At 41.4% G+C, this 16,081-nt stretch overlaps 2 protein-coding genes across 5 annotated transcripts; one reads left to right on the forward strand and one right to left on the reverse strand.

Annotated features, from left to right (window-relative positions):
- Positions 1–308: 308 nt before the first annotated feature.
- Positions 309–8,593, forward strand: alas2 (aminolevulinate, delta-, synthase 2). Of its 4 annotated transcripts, none has more exons than XM_029435744.1 (11): positions 352–462; positions 1,287–1,342; positions 2,281–2,632; positions 2,795–2,890; positions 3,105–3,327; positions 3,654–3,838; positions 3,963–4,142; positions 5,256–5,420; positions 6,497–6,765; positions 7,457–7,619; positions 7,906–8,593. In XM_029435744.1, the coding sequence occupies exons 3-11, from the start codon at positions 2,302–2,304 to the stop codon at positions 8,067–8,069; spliced, it is 1,776 nt and encodes a 591-aa protein (XP_029291604.1). In that variant the 5' UTR covers positions 352–462; positions 1,287–1,342; positions 2,281–2,301; the 3' UTR covers positions 8,070–8,593. The 4 variants fall into 4 exon arrangements, with proteins under 4 accessions (XP_029291602.1, XP_029291604.1, XP_029291603.1 ...); XM_029435743.1 differs by having other exon boundaries at positions 353–462; positions 1,287–1,390; XM_029435742.1 differs by lacking the exon at positions 1,287–1,342 and having other exon boundaries at positions 309–462.
- A 93-nt stretch (positions 8,594–8,686) lies between these two features.
- Positions 8,687–14,484, reverse strand: ttc34 (tetratricopeptide repeat domain 34). The gene is made up of 7 exons (XM_029435932.1): positions 12,797–14,484; positions 12,406–12,628; positions 11,755–11,947; positions 11,192–11,358; positions 10,473–10,746; positions 10,067–10,281; positions 8,687–9,337 (listed from the first exon to the last, which is right to left on the reverse strand). Exons 1-7 carry the CDS (start codon positions 14,482–14,484, stop codon positions 8,792–8,794), a joined length of 3,306 nt encoding a protein of 1,101 aa, XP_029291792.1. The 3' UTR covers positions 8,687–8,791.
- Positions 14,485–16,081: the final 1,597 nt, after the last annotated feature.

Raw genomic sequence — 16,081 nt, forward strand, 5'->3', positions numbered from 1 at the left:
AGTGTTTTTGTATGGAAATTATCAAAAGTAGTGCCAGTTTCCTGTCAATCAACTCTTTGTTTCAGCTGTATTTGTATATTTTCATATGTTTTATAAATAAATAAGATAAATGTGGTGGAATAAAAAGTGGAGAGGAGCGTGAAAAGAAACAAGTAAAGTACTTAAGTACAGTAATTGAGTAAATGTACTTAGTTACATTCAAACACTGCTGTATACACACACACACACACACACACACACACACACACACACACACACACACACACACACAGACACACACACACACACACACACACCCCTCCCTGGGTGGCCCCCAAAGCTGAGCCCAGTGTATGATCCTCTGTGTGGTGGGAGTGGAGCTGATTGCATAATGCTCCTCAACATCCGACTAATAACTGCTGACACTTTCGGACCCTCTGACTATTTGCTGTTCTGAAGTTCGTCCTCAGTGTAGGTCAACAGGTGAGCTTCTTAACTTCTCATTTATTACTTATCTATTTACAACTATATTTGATAGGGACCACATATAATAAACATATATTTCAATACTCAAAATCCAATGTATCATACAGAGATATAGCTAAAAGCTCATTTTTATCCCCGGGCAGATTAACAATAATACAAATAGCAAATACATGAGATAAAACAAGCATTATAAAATACTATGCACTATGTACATAGTCACAAGGTGTATTAACAGAACAGTTGGGGTTGCTTAATTAGTCAATAATTGGTCTAATTATTATTATTATTATTATTATTTAATTATTATTAATGATGATGATGTTATTGTTGTAGTTATCAGCATTACTATCATTATTTAGATTTTTAGTAATAGTAGTAGTGGTGGGTGGTGGTAATCATACTATTACTGAGTATTATTAGTATTATTAGAATCAATGTTATTGTTATATACTGTACGCTGCCATGTGACCAAATGTATTGTTCCAAGCTATGCATACAGCATTGAATATAGCATTATTTTGTATATGAATGTATGCTATATTTATTCCTCCATGTAGTGGAGAAAACACTACAGGGAGGAATATAAGTGAACACACATTGTATCCTTAAATGACTTTTGCTGACAGTCAATGAGAAGAAACATGAGATATGGAAACGTCAGCCTGTGTAATTAACTAAAGCATGTGTGGCTTATTTTTTTACATGTGTTTAATAGTTTAATAATGTATTAATTGACAAAAAAAACATTACTAAGAAAAAACTTTTGGCCTACTTGTGGTCCTTTTAAAAGACACTAACGCAAAGATTACATCTGACCACAGGAGAAAGCCACACATTCCAAGAATTGCCTTATCTGCTGACCGCAGGAGATTGTGAGGGAAGTGATACAGCCGGCTTTTGTTTGTAAATTGAACTACACATAGAGGTGCTCATCAGAATATGAAAACTGGATTAATTAATTATTTATCATCATTTGGTGGATTATTTATTGGCTGAGTATTACACTCAACATTCACTTTGTCCTCTGAGTCTGAGAAACTTTTAAGAGTAGGGAAATAAAAGTTATATGTCAAAAGAAGCAGATGCATCCCTGCTGTGTTTTATTGAGGATTATTTCAAAGGTAACCAGTGTCAGCTGATGACGTCTGTCAGGGCCGTACTTGAGTGCCTGCAGAGTCAAGATAAGCAGCAGTAACCTGCCGCACCCTGGAGGAGGCACCAGCTGCTCTCCGTAGCTAAACTGAACCACTATATACATTTCTGGCCGCTTTGAACATGTTTGACTTTGTGAACTGTGATGGGATTGTCACGTTCAGTCATCCTCGTTTTACATTTTGGTCACCTGACTATATAAAGGATGAGATTTGAGTTTTGGGCAACAATTTCTTAATGTAAAAGTAAATGCATAACACATCCTGACTGCAATGAAATTGATACTTTTCACAGATATAATGCATATGATCGATTGATATGTATTATTATTGTGTCATGCATAAATGAAACGCCCAGCCAACAGGCTTACAAGACACTATCATTTAGAAAAGGAGACCAGAAACCAGAGTAGTTGAATGAATTACAAATAATACTAAACAAATATATCCTGACATTTTTTCCAAGATTTAGAAACAATAATTTAATTTAGATATTCCAAATTCATCATAATAAGGAGAATACAGAACAAAGTGTGATTAATTCTTGACCTCTAATTCACATAGTTCACACAACCTGTTGTCCTCCTGGATGTGTTTAAATATGCCATATGCCTTGGATGTTTTGTGGAATATAATTAATTTCCTATCTTCTATCCTAACTCAGAGTAAGAACAGCTGCTGTACAATGGCTGCCTTCCTTCATCACTGCCCCTTCCTGAAGTCTGCGCCTAAGCCATCTTTAAGGAGAACTGGAGCCGCCTTGCTGTCTATGGCCTATCAATGCCCCATCATCGCTCGCCAGATCAGTGTGAGCGGCACAGCCTCTCTGGAGGCCAAGCTGAGCGACTCACCCACTAAACCAAGGAGTCAGCGACTTCCTACTTTGGAGCAAAGGAGGCTGTTTGCTCAGAGAGCTACTCAGGTGGCTGTGTCCGTATCAAAGGGCTGCCCCTTTGTCACCTCTCAGATTGGGATGGTCCGAGCCAGCCCAGAAGTACAGGAGGACGTCCAAGAAGGTGAGAAATAATTGAGCAGCTGTAATGAGTCTGAAGTGAACATACACAACACAGAGTGACTGAATGCAAACTTTAACAGAAGCCAGATATCAGTGGGAAGACACAAAACCAGGACCGAATAGTAACATCTCACACTGACAGACCTGCACTCCTCTTTCATAGGTTTGATGACTTCACTGTTGAAGGGTTTAAAGGATTCAATCCTCCCAGCATCAGCTCAAACCAACACTGTCACCTACCTGCTCAAAGACAACATGGGTATGTTTACAGTTCAAATGATCTCAAACCCTCTGATGTCACCTATTGAAGCCAAACCCAGCAACATATTTAACTTACAGGACTAACGACTGACACAAGAAACTTTGGGTTGATATGATTAAAGTCTAGTAATACATGTATCTTTATTTGCTTTGTTAGATTAGTCGTTAATTGAATGCTGTAATTGAATAAGTCAAAACTGTCACCCCTGCAGTCGGCCCCAGCTACGACTATGATCGCTTCTTCATTGAGAAGATTTCTGAGAAAAAGAAGGACCACACATACAGAGTCTTCAAGACCGTGAACAGGAGCGCTGAGGTGTTCCCTTTCGCTGAGGATTACTCCTTCTCTGGGCGGGAGGGCTCCCAGGTGTCCGTCTGGTGCAGCAACGACTATCTGGGAATGAGTCGCCACCCACGGGTCCTCAATGCAATCAGGTAAAATGTTGCTGTCAAGTCTCAAGTCAACTCAAGAAGGCAAGTGTCAAGTTAATCAAGTCTGATGGTAGTCAAGTCCAAGTCCAGTCACAAACCCTGATTTTTGTCTGGCAAAAAGCAAGCCTGAAGCTGAATCCAGCCATTGTACCATTTGTGTTTTGATGGTAGATGTACACGAGGGGGTCGATCTAGTCTCACTTTCTTTTGCTAATCAGTGGGTTTTGCAGCACCTGGAATCAATATTTTTGATGTTTGAGACGGGATACCTTTCATGGCATGGATTATGTGAGCCGAACGTTTTATCGTTTTGTTCTGGATGATCTCAGAGATGCTGTGGACAGGCACGGCGCAGGATCAGGCGGGACCAGGAACATCTCCGGCACCAGTAACTTCCATGTGTCTCTGGAGAAGGAGCTGGCCCAGCTCCACCAGAAAGACGCGGCTCTGGCCTTCTCCTCCTGCTTCGTGGCAAATGACTCCACCCTCTTCACTTTGGCTAACATGCTGCCAGGTGAATACTGACCTCTGACCCATATTATTTGCATACATTGTAGAAAAGGTGATATTATCTAAACTGTTTGGAGGGAAGTCAGCTCCACTGGTTTCATGCATGGTGTGTTCACTGTGATGTACAGGGTGCGAGATCTACTCTGATGCAGGGAACCACGCATCAATGATTCAGGGCATCAGGAACAGCGGAGCCAAGCGCTTCATCTTCCGCCACAATGACAGCCGACACCTGGAGGAACTGCTGCAACGCTCGGACCCCAAGACACCTAAAATAGTGGCATTCGAGACCGTGCACTCGATGGACGGTGAGTATTACGAAATGTTAATTTGCAGTGATAGAGGAGATTATTTAGATTTAATTTATTTACTCATATATACTGTGAAGGGTAAACCTACCTGCATGTAGCTTTTCTATGCAGAAATAGTAGATAAAGAGATCATTTAAATCAAGAGTCAATATTAAATTTACTCAGACTGATCTGAGTAATATGATGCATACAGTAGTTTTAAAAAGGAAAGAAATATAAATATATGTCTTTTTAAGAGTCTTTTTAATGTGTTTATTTAGACACTGATACAGATCTTTCATAATTATTATATGTATTGCGTACAATATTATATTTTGAATTAGGCATCATCTCATGACATCATATTTGTTTGTTTTTTGTTTCTAATTGGCTTTTTGGTTACTGTTCTTATAATGTAAAAAATTATCATAAATACAAAGTTTAAAAAAGTAGAATTATTATTAGTTTACTGTATTGGTGGCTGTGTGGTCATGGGAATCTCCAGCTTACAATACAGCCAAAATATATCTATAATTTTAATAATAAAATGCTCCAAGATTAAGAAATGAGAATGTAAAATTGGCTAATGGGCTATAAACAATGTTAAGAATAATAAATAAAAAATAAACTCTTAAACACTGAGGTTTTAAGTACCATTCATGAGAAGAAATGCCACCGCAAAATTGTTAATTCTATGTATATTAGAAATTAAGTCCAACAGTCATCATCTGCATAGTTCATAATTCAGAGCTAATACAGAGAGAGCCAGATTTGGAGTATTTATATTTCTATAATCTATTTAGTCTGCATTATCTGTCATTAATCTCTGTCTCTCATGGGAGGAACTAGTTTTCCCCTCTGCTCTAGATCTCTGTGTGATATTACACCGCTGACAGCTCCATAAAGCCCAAATCGAAGTAAACTGAATGGATGACTGGAACCATATCGAGAAGGATATTTAAACCCCAACACAAAAAGCTTGTGTCAATATAAATCCTCTGAGAATTTTATATTTGAAAATATAGAAAATAACTCTCCACATATAAGCATTTATGGATCTTACACAGTGATGACATTTGCAACATGAATATACAGCTGTAATTAATACACCTTATTGTTCGGGGCTTTCAGGTGCCATATGTCCTCTGGAGGAGCTGTGCGATGTCGCTCATCGTTACGGAGCTCTGACGTTTGTTGATGAAGTTCACGCTGTGGGTCTGTACGGAGCCCACGGAGCTGGAGTGGGAGAGAGGGACAACATTATGCATAAGATTGACATTGTATCTGGGACCTTAGGTGAGTATATTTTGAAGAAATAAACATATTGTCCAGTAAACATTTCTACACAAGTAAGCCGACTGTTTTGTTTTGTTATGAAATGCTGTATACTATTACACCAAAAGGGCAAGGCAAACGGCTTCAAACTGTCTCTTTTCTTGGCTAAACTCCTATTTACAACCACTTTCTCCAACTGATGCTGTCATATTGCCAATGCGGCAGCAATAGCTCTCAACAGGCGTGATACTCCTCCAATGTTGGTTAAATGAGGGCAAGAGAGGAGTGAGCTCTCATCAGAGGAAGCAGAGGTTTTATCAGCTGGGTGCCTGATCTCCTCCCTCTCTGGCCGTACTGATAAAACCATCATCAGGGAGTCGCTGCCGTGTGTAGCTTTATGACAACTGCAGGGTTTTAGGTAGAAATCCATGTCAAGCACATATCAAGTGCAAACTAATCCTGGATTACAACACTTGACTTTACAAGGCATGGTTGCAAGTTTTCACTAGGCAATAAATACAAAAACAAACTAAAACATCAAATGAATAGTGGTGTAACAAGATACATCCTAATTGTAAGATTGATTACATACACTGGACCAATATCAATCATTCATCAAATCATTTAACTCTGTAAAAGTATAATATTTGTGACTTCAAAATACAACAGTGAATTTAGTCTCATTATCAACAGAACAGTAATAAATCTACATATGTATTAAAAGTAAAAGTACACATTATGCAAAATGGCCGTTTTCCAACTGTTATGCTGTTGTATAGGTTATATAACTATTAATATTACTACTATCGTTTTTGGAACAATTATTTTCAGAAGAACTTCATATACTGCTGGGTAGATGTATCTGTTACAATACATATTGCAGAAGTAAATGTTTGTATAATATCAATCTTATCAATCTTTAGCTTTCAAATAAATGTGTGGAGTAAAATCCCCTCTGAATTTTAATAGTATAGAAAAGTAAAGTTCTATAAAGTGGAAATACTCAAGTTAAGGATGCTACATTTAATAAAAGGAGCTCCTATTACTGATTACTTCCTGTCTCCTCACCTCACATAACCTTTTGTCATCTGTTCCAGGCAAAGCCTTTGGCTGTGTCGGAGGCTACATCGCCAGCAGCGCTGCCCTGGTGGACACGGTGCGCTCCTTTGCAGCCGGCTTCATCTTCACCACCGCCCTGCCCCCGATGGTCCTGGCTGGAGCCCTGGAGTCTGTCCGGGTCCTGAAGAGCCCCGAGGGCCAGGTGCTGCGCAGATCCCACCAGAGGAACGTCAAACACATGAGGCAGCTGCTCATGGATAAGGGCCTACCTGTGGTCAACTGTCCCAGCCACATCATCCCCATACGGGTATGAAGGTTTAGCTCTGCTGCTGCCTCCACTTCCATATCTCCCTCGTCTGACTGATCTAGTTGTCAGGAGTTGTACTATGAGTATCTTTTATATGAGAATAATGCGATTTATCTAATAATTGTCACAGATAATGATCTGTTCAAAGGGCAAAATGGCACTTATAACAGCATTCTTCTTTATGTACCCTTCCACTGCTCACTGTCACACACCATTAATGTTACTACTGACACCTGAGCTTTTACTACTGTGACTAGTCAAAATATCAGAGGCCTTAATGTCTACTTCTCTATAGCTCCTCAAGTACAGCATGAAACATATGGAGTCTAAAGATTGCCAACGGAATAATTAGACTTTTTCAGTGTTTAATTATAATCCAATTAATAATCTTTATAAACCATTAAAATTAAATTGCATTTAAATTATGCAAACTCAAATCTTTTTGTGATACCATTTTAAAATGAAGTTATGACAATATAATGTTTTTTTAATGCATCAGCTCATTGAATTAATTAATTTGTAATAAAAGAAAATGTAATGCATCATATACAAGATATATATATATATATAAATATATTTCTAGTGGCATACTCTTGACTCTATCAGGTCAACAACAGTAATGGCTTTAATTCTGACATAATAACGGCATCCACTCTACGGCTCACGTCACCTTTCGTGATCACTTTTCTAGGTGGGCAACGCTGAGCTGAACACAAAGGTGTGTGACATCCTGCTGGAGAGACACAACATCTACGTCCAGGCCATCAACTACCCCACAGTGCCTCGTGGTGAGGAGCTGCTGCGTCTGGCTCCGTCTCCTCATCACAACCCCGCCATGATGGAGTACTTTGTGGGTGAGTGTGGAGAGCCAGAGGTGTTCTAGTAAATGTCCAAACAAGTTAACTGGGGACAATGGCCGGTAAAAGTAATTTATGTTTGCCCTTAGTGAGTCTCTTGGCATCTGTAAAAATGACAATACTCCGTAGAGATCTTTAAATATTTTTTTCCTGAGAAGCAAAACTAACGCTATAACCTTGGTGCTAAAATGAGCAGAGATTACGTTTTAAGAGAGAGAATTAAAGAGAAATAAATATTGGCATTAATTGTTCATTCTCACGAGTGTCTGTTTTCCATTCACAGAGAAACTGTTGGAGGTGTGGCAGGAGGCCGGGCTTCTGGTCAGCAGCCCGGCCACAGCTTCCTGCACCTTCTGTGACCGCCCGCTGCATTTTGACCTCATGAGTGAGTGGGAGAAATCCGTCTTCGGCAACATGGAACCACAATACATTACTGGGTTGGCATAATACCAAAGTGCATGTAGTCTCAACACAAGTTACACATACAGTATATGTAAATGGGGTGCTATATCCAACTTCCTTTTTTAATCTTGATGCACTGAGACGAGTACTAGAGCATTTGTACTTGTGTTTGAACATGCTTTAATACAGTATTTATTTCTGTTTTCCTGTATGTATGCTTACTAATTTATGTTTGCTGTCATGTATATGATTAAAGAAAATGGTGCCTTCCCCATTTCAAAAACATAAAACCTGCACATTGGGCACTTTTAAATCTCTTATCTAGGTGTGATGTTTGTTTCCTTCATACCATATAATGATCATGAACCTCATGTTTTGTCCACAATAATTCAATTACTGATGTTTCAGTCACAAAATGTTTGAACTGCCGAAGTTAAATCTATTCATTAAATACGGGACAATAAAACATTTAACAGATGTGTGATGTTGAAAACCTCTACAAATGCTCCTCTCATATTCAACATGCTGCTTTGCTGTAATTATAAAGGTATTAAATACTATAACAATCACTGTTGTCAATGCTCCAAACTTAAATTGAAATTGGAAGACATAATATGAACTGAAGCACCGTGTCCTCAAAGACCCGTCAAACATGTGCTCGTAAGTTGTTTTAGATTGTTCCTCAACAATACGACATTACATACTTACATACAATACTACATTATCTGAGCTCGGCTGGAGCTCCTGTGCGTTTATGTCTATCAACACTAGTTGATATTGCAGGGGCTGGCCACTTCTCGTTTGACCTTTGCCCTCAGTCTGCGGAGCTCTGTGTTCTCACTGTCCACAACTAGGCCACATTCAATCAGTGTCGAGGCTTTACTGAGCTGCTGCTCCCCATAGTGCTGCAGCGCCCCCCGCAGGAAGCACTCACCCAGACGTAGCCTCCCCAGTCCAGCCTCCACACACTGGATGGTCTGTTTCCCGTGGAGCTCCAAGGCCTGAGAAAAGTCCTCAAGCGCTGCTCCTTCTCTGGAACAGAGCACCAGGCTGCGGCCTCGCCGACACAGGTCCTCCGCCCAGACTTTGGGGTCATCTGAGCAGCTGGAGTCGGATCCACTGTGTTTCCGGATAACTGTGTCCAGGTCCGATATGGCACGCTCGTGTAGGCCCAGCTGAGCGAGGCAAGCAGCCCGCTGCCGAAGATAATGGAGTCTGTGACAGCCCACTGCTTGTACTGCCACAGTCAGCAGTGAGAGGGCCTGATCCCACTGGCCACCTGATGACACTCTGCTGGCCTCCTGTGCTGCTGCCTGTTACAATATAGATGCAGAGCAATTAATATACAATTTATAAATAAATACTACTTACTTACCTACTTAATTACAATACTTTATCCAGATTAAGGTAAGATGACATTGCCCTGTCTTGTAAGTATTGTAAAATTGTTAATTGATGTTCTCCATCATCATACATTATGCACACTTTTCCACCTTTTAGGACCGTGCCGTCCGTTTCAAGCATATGAAATATTTGTTGTGATAACTTCGGAGAGAACCTCTTAAATTGATGGAGGTGCCATTACAGCACTTTGTTAAACCATAAAAAGGGAAGTAAATAAGTATGATACCATGTAAAAACAGAAGAAGATTAGATCCGACAGAAGAGATTTAATCTAAATTCCATGCTGGTGAAATAAGAAAGGATCTTGACAAAAGATACCAGGAGCTTCACATAATCACAGTTCAGTGTGATAAGACTGAACAATGACAGCACACGTTTGACAGTAAATGAAGTGAATCTCTTTAGTGAGTGAGTTTATTCTACAATCCAATAAATGCATAGTAGCTTACATATAAAGCAATCTTGAACACAAATCATTAAGTGATGTAGAATTGAACATATTATAATATACTGTGTATTCTTTTATTTTTTAGTTTGCAACACTCTACTTTTTTATTATATTATACTATATAGCTCTCTATTTATAGTCAGCATAAATAACTCTGAACTGAACCTAGGATTCCTGCACGTAGGCTTACCTGTGCCATGCGTTTTCGCTGATTGAATGGGATCAGCGAAAGCAAGAAGACCAGACTGGATGGGTCTTTCTCAGGCAGTTTGCTGAGCCTGTGAGCTGCGCTGCGGTAGTTCTTCTGCCAGGCCTCGACCACACCCAGCCTGGCCTGGGCCACTGCATCTCTTGGCTCCTGGCCGAACACCTGGCACAGATGAGCGCCTGCTGCCTTAACTTCACCTGGAGCGTAGGGACCATAACAGCAGGAGTAAGAATTACTGTAAGTAAGGAACACTAGGTTCAATGTTTTTTTTTTATCAAAGTGGAAACACCAAACAGCCTAAATTATCTCCCTAGCAGACCGTTTCCAGTGACAACAAGGATCACACTGGGTATTTTAGCAGCAAAGTTTGGCAAAGTTCCCCTCTCACCTTTGGCTAAGAGTATGTCCACATAGAGGAGATGCCATCTGGGGTCTCTGCAGTCAGTCCTCATCAGAGCTCCACCAATTACAAAAGCCTCTCTGAGCTGCTCTTCCTGGCAGGGGACAGCATTAGCGAGCAGGATATCTGACAGATTGGTCCGACAGAACTCATGCAACCAATCACAGACCAGCTTCCGTGCCTTGTCATTGAGTGACAGGATGTCTTTGATGCCTATGTCAGGGTTTATCTGAAGTGCTGCCAAGATATCATGAGTGCATTCCTGAGGGGAAAAGGCAGTTTGAATTTTATATTTGAATTTAACATGCATATAGTCTACAGATGCAATATACACTTTTGTATAGAAATCTGTTTTATCAGCCAAAATAAAGAAATGTCATCTCCTGAGATTCTGTAGATCCCATTTGCCCACATTATTCCTATATGTAGGTGTGTTGACATCTCTGCCAACATGAAATCATACAGTACAACTTTTGCCTCTTTTTTCTTGCCCACGTTGCTCAACATAAGCATGACAGTTTACAGATGTCACTATGTACTGTGCCTCCTGAGATTCTAGTGTTTTACCTTTCACTGCCAGTTGCAGCCACTAATGTGTAAAGCTGACTATTGTAGCTTGAAGGCTTAGAGAAGGCCAGATAACAGGAATTAACTGTTTAATGTACCGTACTACAGCATGTTGTGACAGCGTTTCAACTCAAGAACACCTTTTGTTGGTTCAGCATGAGATAGGTGAAGCCTCTTCCACAGAGGGCCTGAACGTGTTTCGGGTGCTCCTTCAAAATAGCACTGAAATCAAAGATGGCCGTCTTTCGTTGGCCCAGCAGGGCGTAACACCTCGCTCTCTCCAGCAAAGACTCTGCTGCCTCGCCACCTGGCAACATATAATTATTTGTTTGGTTTCACAATATTCAAAGCTTTATAATTTTTCAATTGTATTGACTACTTCCATATGTATACATAAAAAAGGACTGATCAAGAAAACACAGCGTGATATGTGATGAAGTGTTGACATGTGTTGTGTTGATTCTGCTCAGGTTGGATGTCTAATACAAAGCCAATCTGCCTGCTCTGTGTTCAGTATTCAAAGGTTGTGTAACTCCACTGAACTGAAGCCAAACACAGAAAGAAAGATTCTGTTTTGTGCCACCCTTTCTCTTTATCCCTCTAATCCTATCTATATTAAAGTATCACCCACTATTTATTAAGTCAACAATCAGAATCAGACCATTAAAAAACATCAATATCTCATCAATCTCATTCTAATCACCAGAGGCCATGATAGCGATGGAGAGATAAGCCACAGCCTCCCTGACGGTGCTCTCCTCTCGCGTGCCCTCCAGGATGCGTTTCGCAGCGGAGTGGCAGTGCGCCTGCAGCTGTGTCCGGTCCTTCTGTTGTGCCACCGCCAGCAGGGGGCGCAAGCAGCTTGTCTCGCTGCACTGAACAAGCTTTTTCAGCAGCTGCAGAGAAAATAGACATACAAATACATTCAAAATTCATTAATGAAAAAGAGTAAAGATAAATCAACTGGATTTGTACTCCAAATGCTGAACATGCTGCTGACTCTACAGGTGACTAGACTGTCGGCACTGTAGCTCATCACGTTGCAGCTCTGCTGTAAAATATTTGTATTTGTGTCCTACATTTTGTGTGTTGAGACAAATAAAGATTTTCTGTTGCACCACGTTTGACAAAGGCTACATTAACTCATATACAAATTACAGTTAAGATTGTGAAATCACTGATTGAAACATTCAACAAATCTTCACATGGCATGAATCACATAACTGTACATTTTCACAATAAATAATAATGAAATTCTAGTTTTCCTAATGAAACAGATCCTGGACTCCTCTTGAAAAAACATGCTGGTGCCTCTGCACCTCACTTTGGGACTCACCGCCCCAAACATACACACCTGATTGGTGTCATAAAGAAAGCCTCTGTGAAGCTGCAGCAGGGCGAGGCGAGCCAGGATGGGTGCCCTCGGGCTGGTGGATCCGATGGAAAGTAGTAGCCGGTAGGCCTCTTCCACCCGGCCAAGCTGGTACAAGGCATCTGCTGCCAGGATCTGAGACCCATCAGCACCAGGCTGGAGCTCCATCAGCAGCGCAGCCAGAGACTGGACACGAGCAGGAGTCCTAATGCACAGAGCAGGATAAGAAAAGGCATCGAGAGAACATGAATTAATATTTTCATCAGAATAAAGATCCTAAACTGAAATGTGTAGTTTTATTGAGATAAACTTTAACTAAAGACCATGAACTAAACAGAACTAAAAAAAGTACACAGAACTAAAAACATCATACCCTGATTTGTGGTTGTCTCTCTTTGACGGAGTGACGGAGTCTTCACTGGACCTGGACTTGGATTTGTGCTCTCCTGTCCCCTCCAGCATGACTCGTCCCTGCTCCAGTAAAACAGTAAACAGCAGCCCCCGGTAGTTCCATGGCACTAAGCAGCGAACAGTCAGTGCTGTTTCCTGAGGGTGCAGCCCGCTGGCCGTCACATAGTCTAGAGCTGTGAGATAGTGTAACCCCCCCATCATGCGCAGGAGCCCCCTGCCACAAAGTGCCCGCACACAGCTGGATGGGTGGGGGGCATTGTGTTCAATCACAGCCTGGAAGTCTTCTAAAGCCCCCTTGTGGTCATCTGAGAGAAGTCGTGCATATCCACGAAGAACCTGCACCGTGTTTTGATAGCTCTGTTGACCTTGAGCAGCAGCTAGCTGGCTGCAGATAGAGAGGGCCTCTTTGTGTTCCCCTCTGAGGAGAAGACAGTCAGCAAGTCGCACCCGCAGCTCCCTCCCTCCTCCGTCAGCCTCTAAATGGCACAGGGTCCGTAACTGAGTGATTGCAGGGTCCAGCAGCTCAACTCCTTCAGTGGACCGCAGGTCTGGACGGAAGAGAACCCTTTCTCTGTAACCAGACAGGCCTCTCTCTGCCTGCTGACGGAGATGGTTGCGAGCTGCCACCCCTGTGCCATGATCTGTAAATAGCTTTTGAAAATAAATTCGGGCAGTGGCAGGGTGGATCTCAAATGCCTCCCCCAGATCCCTGCACGCCTCTGCTGTCCGTCCACCTGCTGACAAGCAGGCAGCTGCTCGACTGGTTAAGAATCCAGCTCTCCTCTCAGGAGAGTCTTGGAATGACTTGTCTGTACTACTCTCTGACGTTCTCTGACAATAACCATGATGCAAGAGACCGGAGAACACTTCTGCACTGTCCATAAACTTGCCTGTCAAAAACAAATATGCTGCTTGAAGTTCCTGCACTTCTCGATTACCAGGTGAGAGAGCCAATAAAAACGTAATGATTGTAGACGAAGTCTCTACATCTAGCTTCTCCCTCTCCTTTGTTGTCATTGCACGCTCACTGTCAAATATTAAAGAGGGGTTTATGTGCAGTAATTGGTCTTTAAAGGCCTTCACTATTTTAGGTAGGTGCTGAGCTTGTCTGCTTTTCACCAGTGCGATGGTTTCAGATGTGTTACTCTGGTAAGCTTTTAGGTAAAGCTTCAGTCCCTTGATACTGTGAGGCTCTGAGAACAAGCAGGCCAGGGCTCGAGTTATCTCCAACATCATGCCAGTCGCATCTTGAGGATGAGGGTTTTGAATCCCTTCAAGCAGAGCAGTGCAGCGAGCAAAAATCTCCTCGCAGCCATGCCCGCCACTCTGAAGGAGAGACTCCATCTTGAAAATGGTGGCTGACAGATTGTTGGGGCAGAGTGTGGACAGAAACACAGCTGCAAGACCTTTATTAAGAGCCTCCGCAGGGTGGTTCTCCCCATGACTGTCAAGCCAACCTTCTAGAATAGAGATCACCCCACCCAGGCCTGACTTCAGTTTCCGCATGTGGGACATGGTGGAGGCGGCGTGAGTCCTGAAGGCAGACATGTAGAGAGAGGTAGCCCTCCCCAGCTCGCCAGCCTCAAGGAGCTTGTCTCCATCCCCACATAGCACTGAAACACTGACTCCAGGTCGAACCACAGCGGTCATGATCAGGCAGCAGACTCTCTCTATCTGTTTTTCTCTCCTCCCCTGATCACAGTGATGACAACATTGATATCATCTGAGAAATGAAGATAATAGTTATTATTCAACTTTCAAATTATTATGTTATACTCAGCCTATTGTAATGAATAGGCTCACAGCAGACATTTTGACTTGTCATAGCAGGAAAAGCACAGGTGTTAATAATAACATTAACAATGGCTCTGTTATATTCAAATGCGCCAGTAAGTCAGTAAGTGACCGTATGAACAATACCAGGAACCTGAAACTGAAGCAGCTAAATGGAATTCAGCCATCACTACATTTATTATTATCTGCTTCAATTAGGAGCATCATACTGATGCAACTCCCTATTTGCAACAGTATTATACTCTTTTATTAACAATAAACACTTAATGACTTACAGTCAAGTCATATATAAATATATATATATATATATATATATATATATATATATATATACAATGTATTATAAGCAATTTACAGTAGCAAGATTGGGAATATTGTGTCAAGAACATACCCTAAAGCAAAAACATTAGCGCACTACTATTGCATTGACAAATTAGTGAAAAAACTGGTCAGAATTATTCAAATAAATGCTTAATTTAAATATGATGATTGTTTGCAGACTAACAAGCTATTAGCTCTCTTGTGTGAAGGGGAGTTCTTGCTTTCTGTGGCCCAGCTTCACCTACCTGCTCCTTTGGCTTTTGTTTTCAACAGTAGACCCAACAAAACTAACGGAACTAATTTCGTGACTTTCTAAATAAGGAAACAACTCACCGATACGGTCGATGTGAGTTCATTTTCTGTAATTGAAGGTCCCGAGAAGAGAAAACTTGGGCCCTATTTCTGTAATTCAATAGCTTTCGGCTCAGAGTTGCCAGGGCAACACGGTGTGTGCGCTCAGAGCCTACAACAAAAGCAGCAGCGAAGTTTAAAAAAAACAAAAGTCTGTAACAGCGGGAAAAGACACAGAGATAGCGACGAGATAAAAATAAAACAACCGAAACTAGCTTTTCATGTCGGTAAACCGCTCCTGGCTCTCTTCTGTGGATGGGACTGTCCTGGTGCGCGAGCTGTTGTTCTTGTGAACACGGGTCCGGTTGTCAACGGAAACCACTAACGCTCGTGCTCATTGGAAGACTGCAATGCCGCAGAAAGTAACGCAGCTCGTAGATTAAACGTCGGCGATAAAATCTGTTTCTAGGAACGAGAGAACAATGAGAGAAAGATGTGAAAGTGAGAAAAAGTATTCCCATCAGACATTTTTACAAAGAGGCAGAGCAACGTCATTTTCCTTACTAATATACACAAATTGCGTGTCCATAACTTGACTAAGGCTTGAAAAACATTTTAGAAACTCGACCTTTTCTCGGGTTTTAGCTATTAATGTATTTCATAGTCTAAAAAAATATATGGCATTATGGAGTGGCCCAGAGGAATAGATTAGACGCTACAACTATGATAATACATTTAGATGTTTGTATTTATATCTCCAATCAAATTCTGCATGAAATGGTGGACTAATTGACTCCCCTCATCAGAAGTTATAGCTACTTGTTCGCATATCAAAATATGT

Source organism: Cottoperca gobio, chromosome 7, assembly GCF_900634415.1.
Source record: "Cottoperca gobio chromosome 7, fCotGob3.1, whole genome shotgun sequence".
Classification (NCBI taxonomy): Eukaryota; Metazoa; Chordata; class Actinopteri; order Perciformes; family Bovichtidae; genus Cottoperca; species Cottoperca gobio.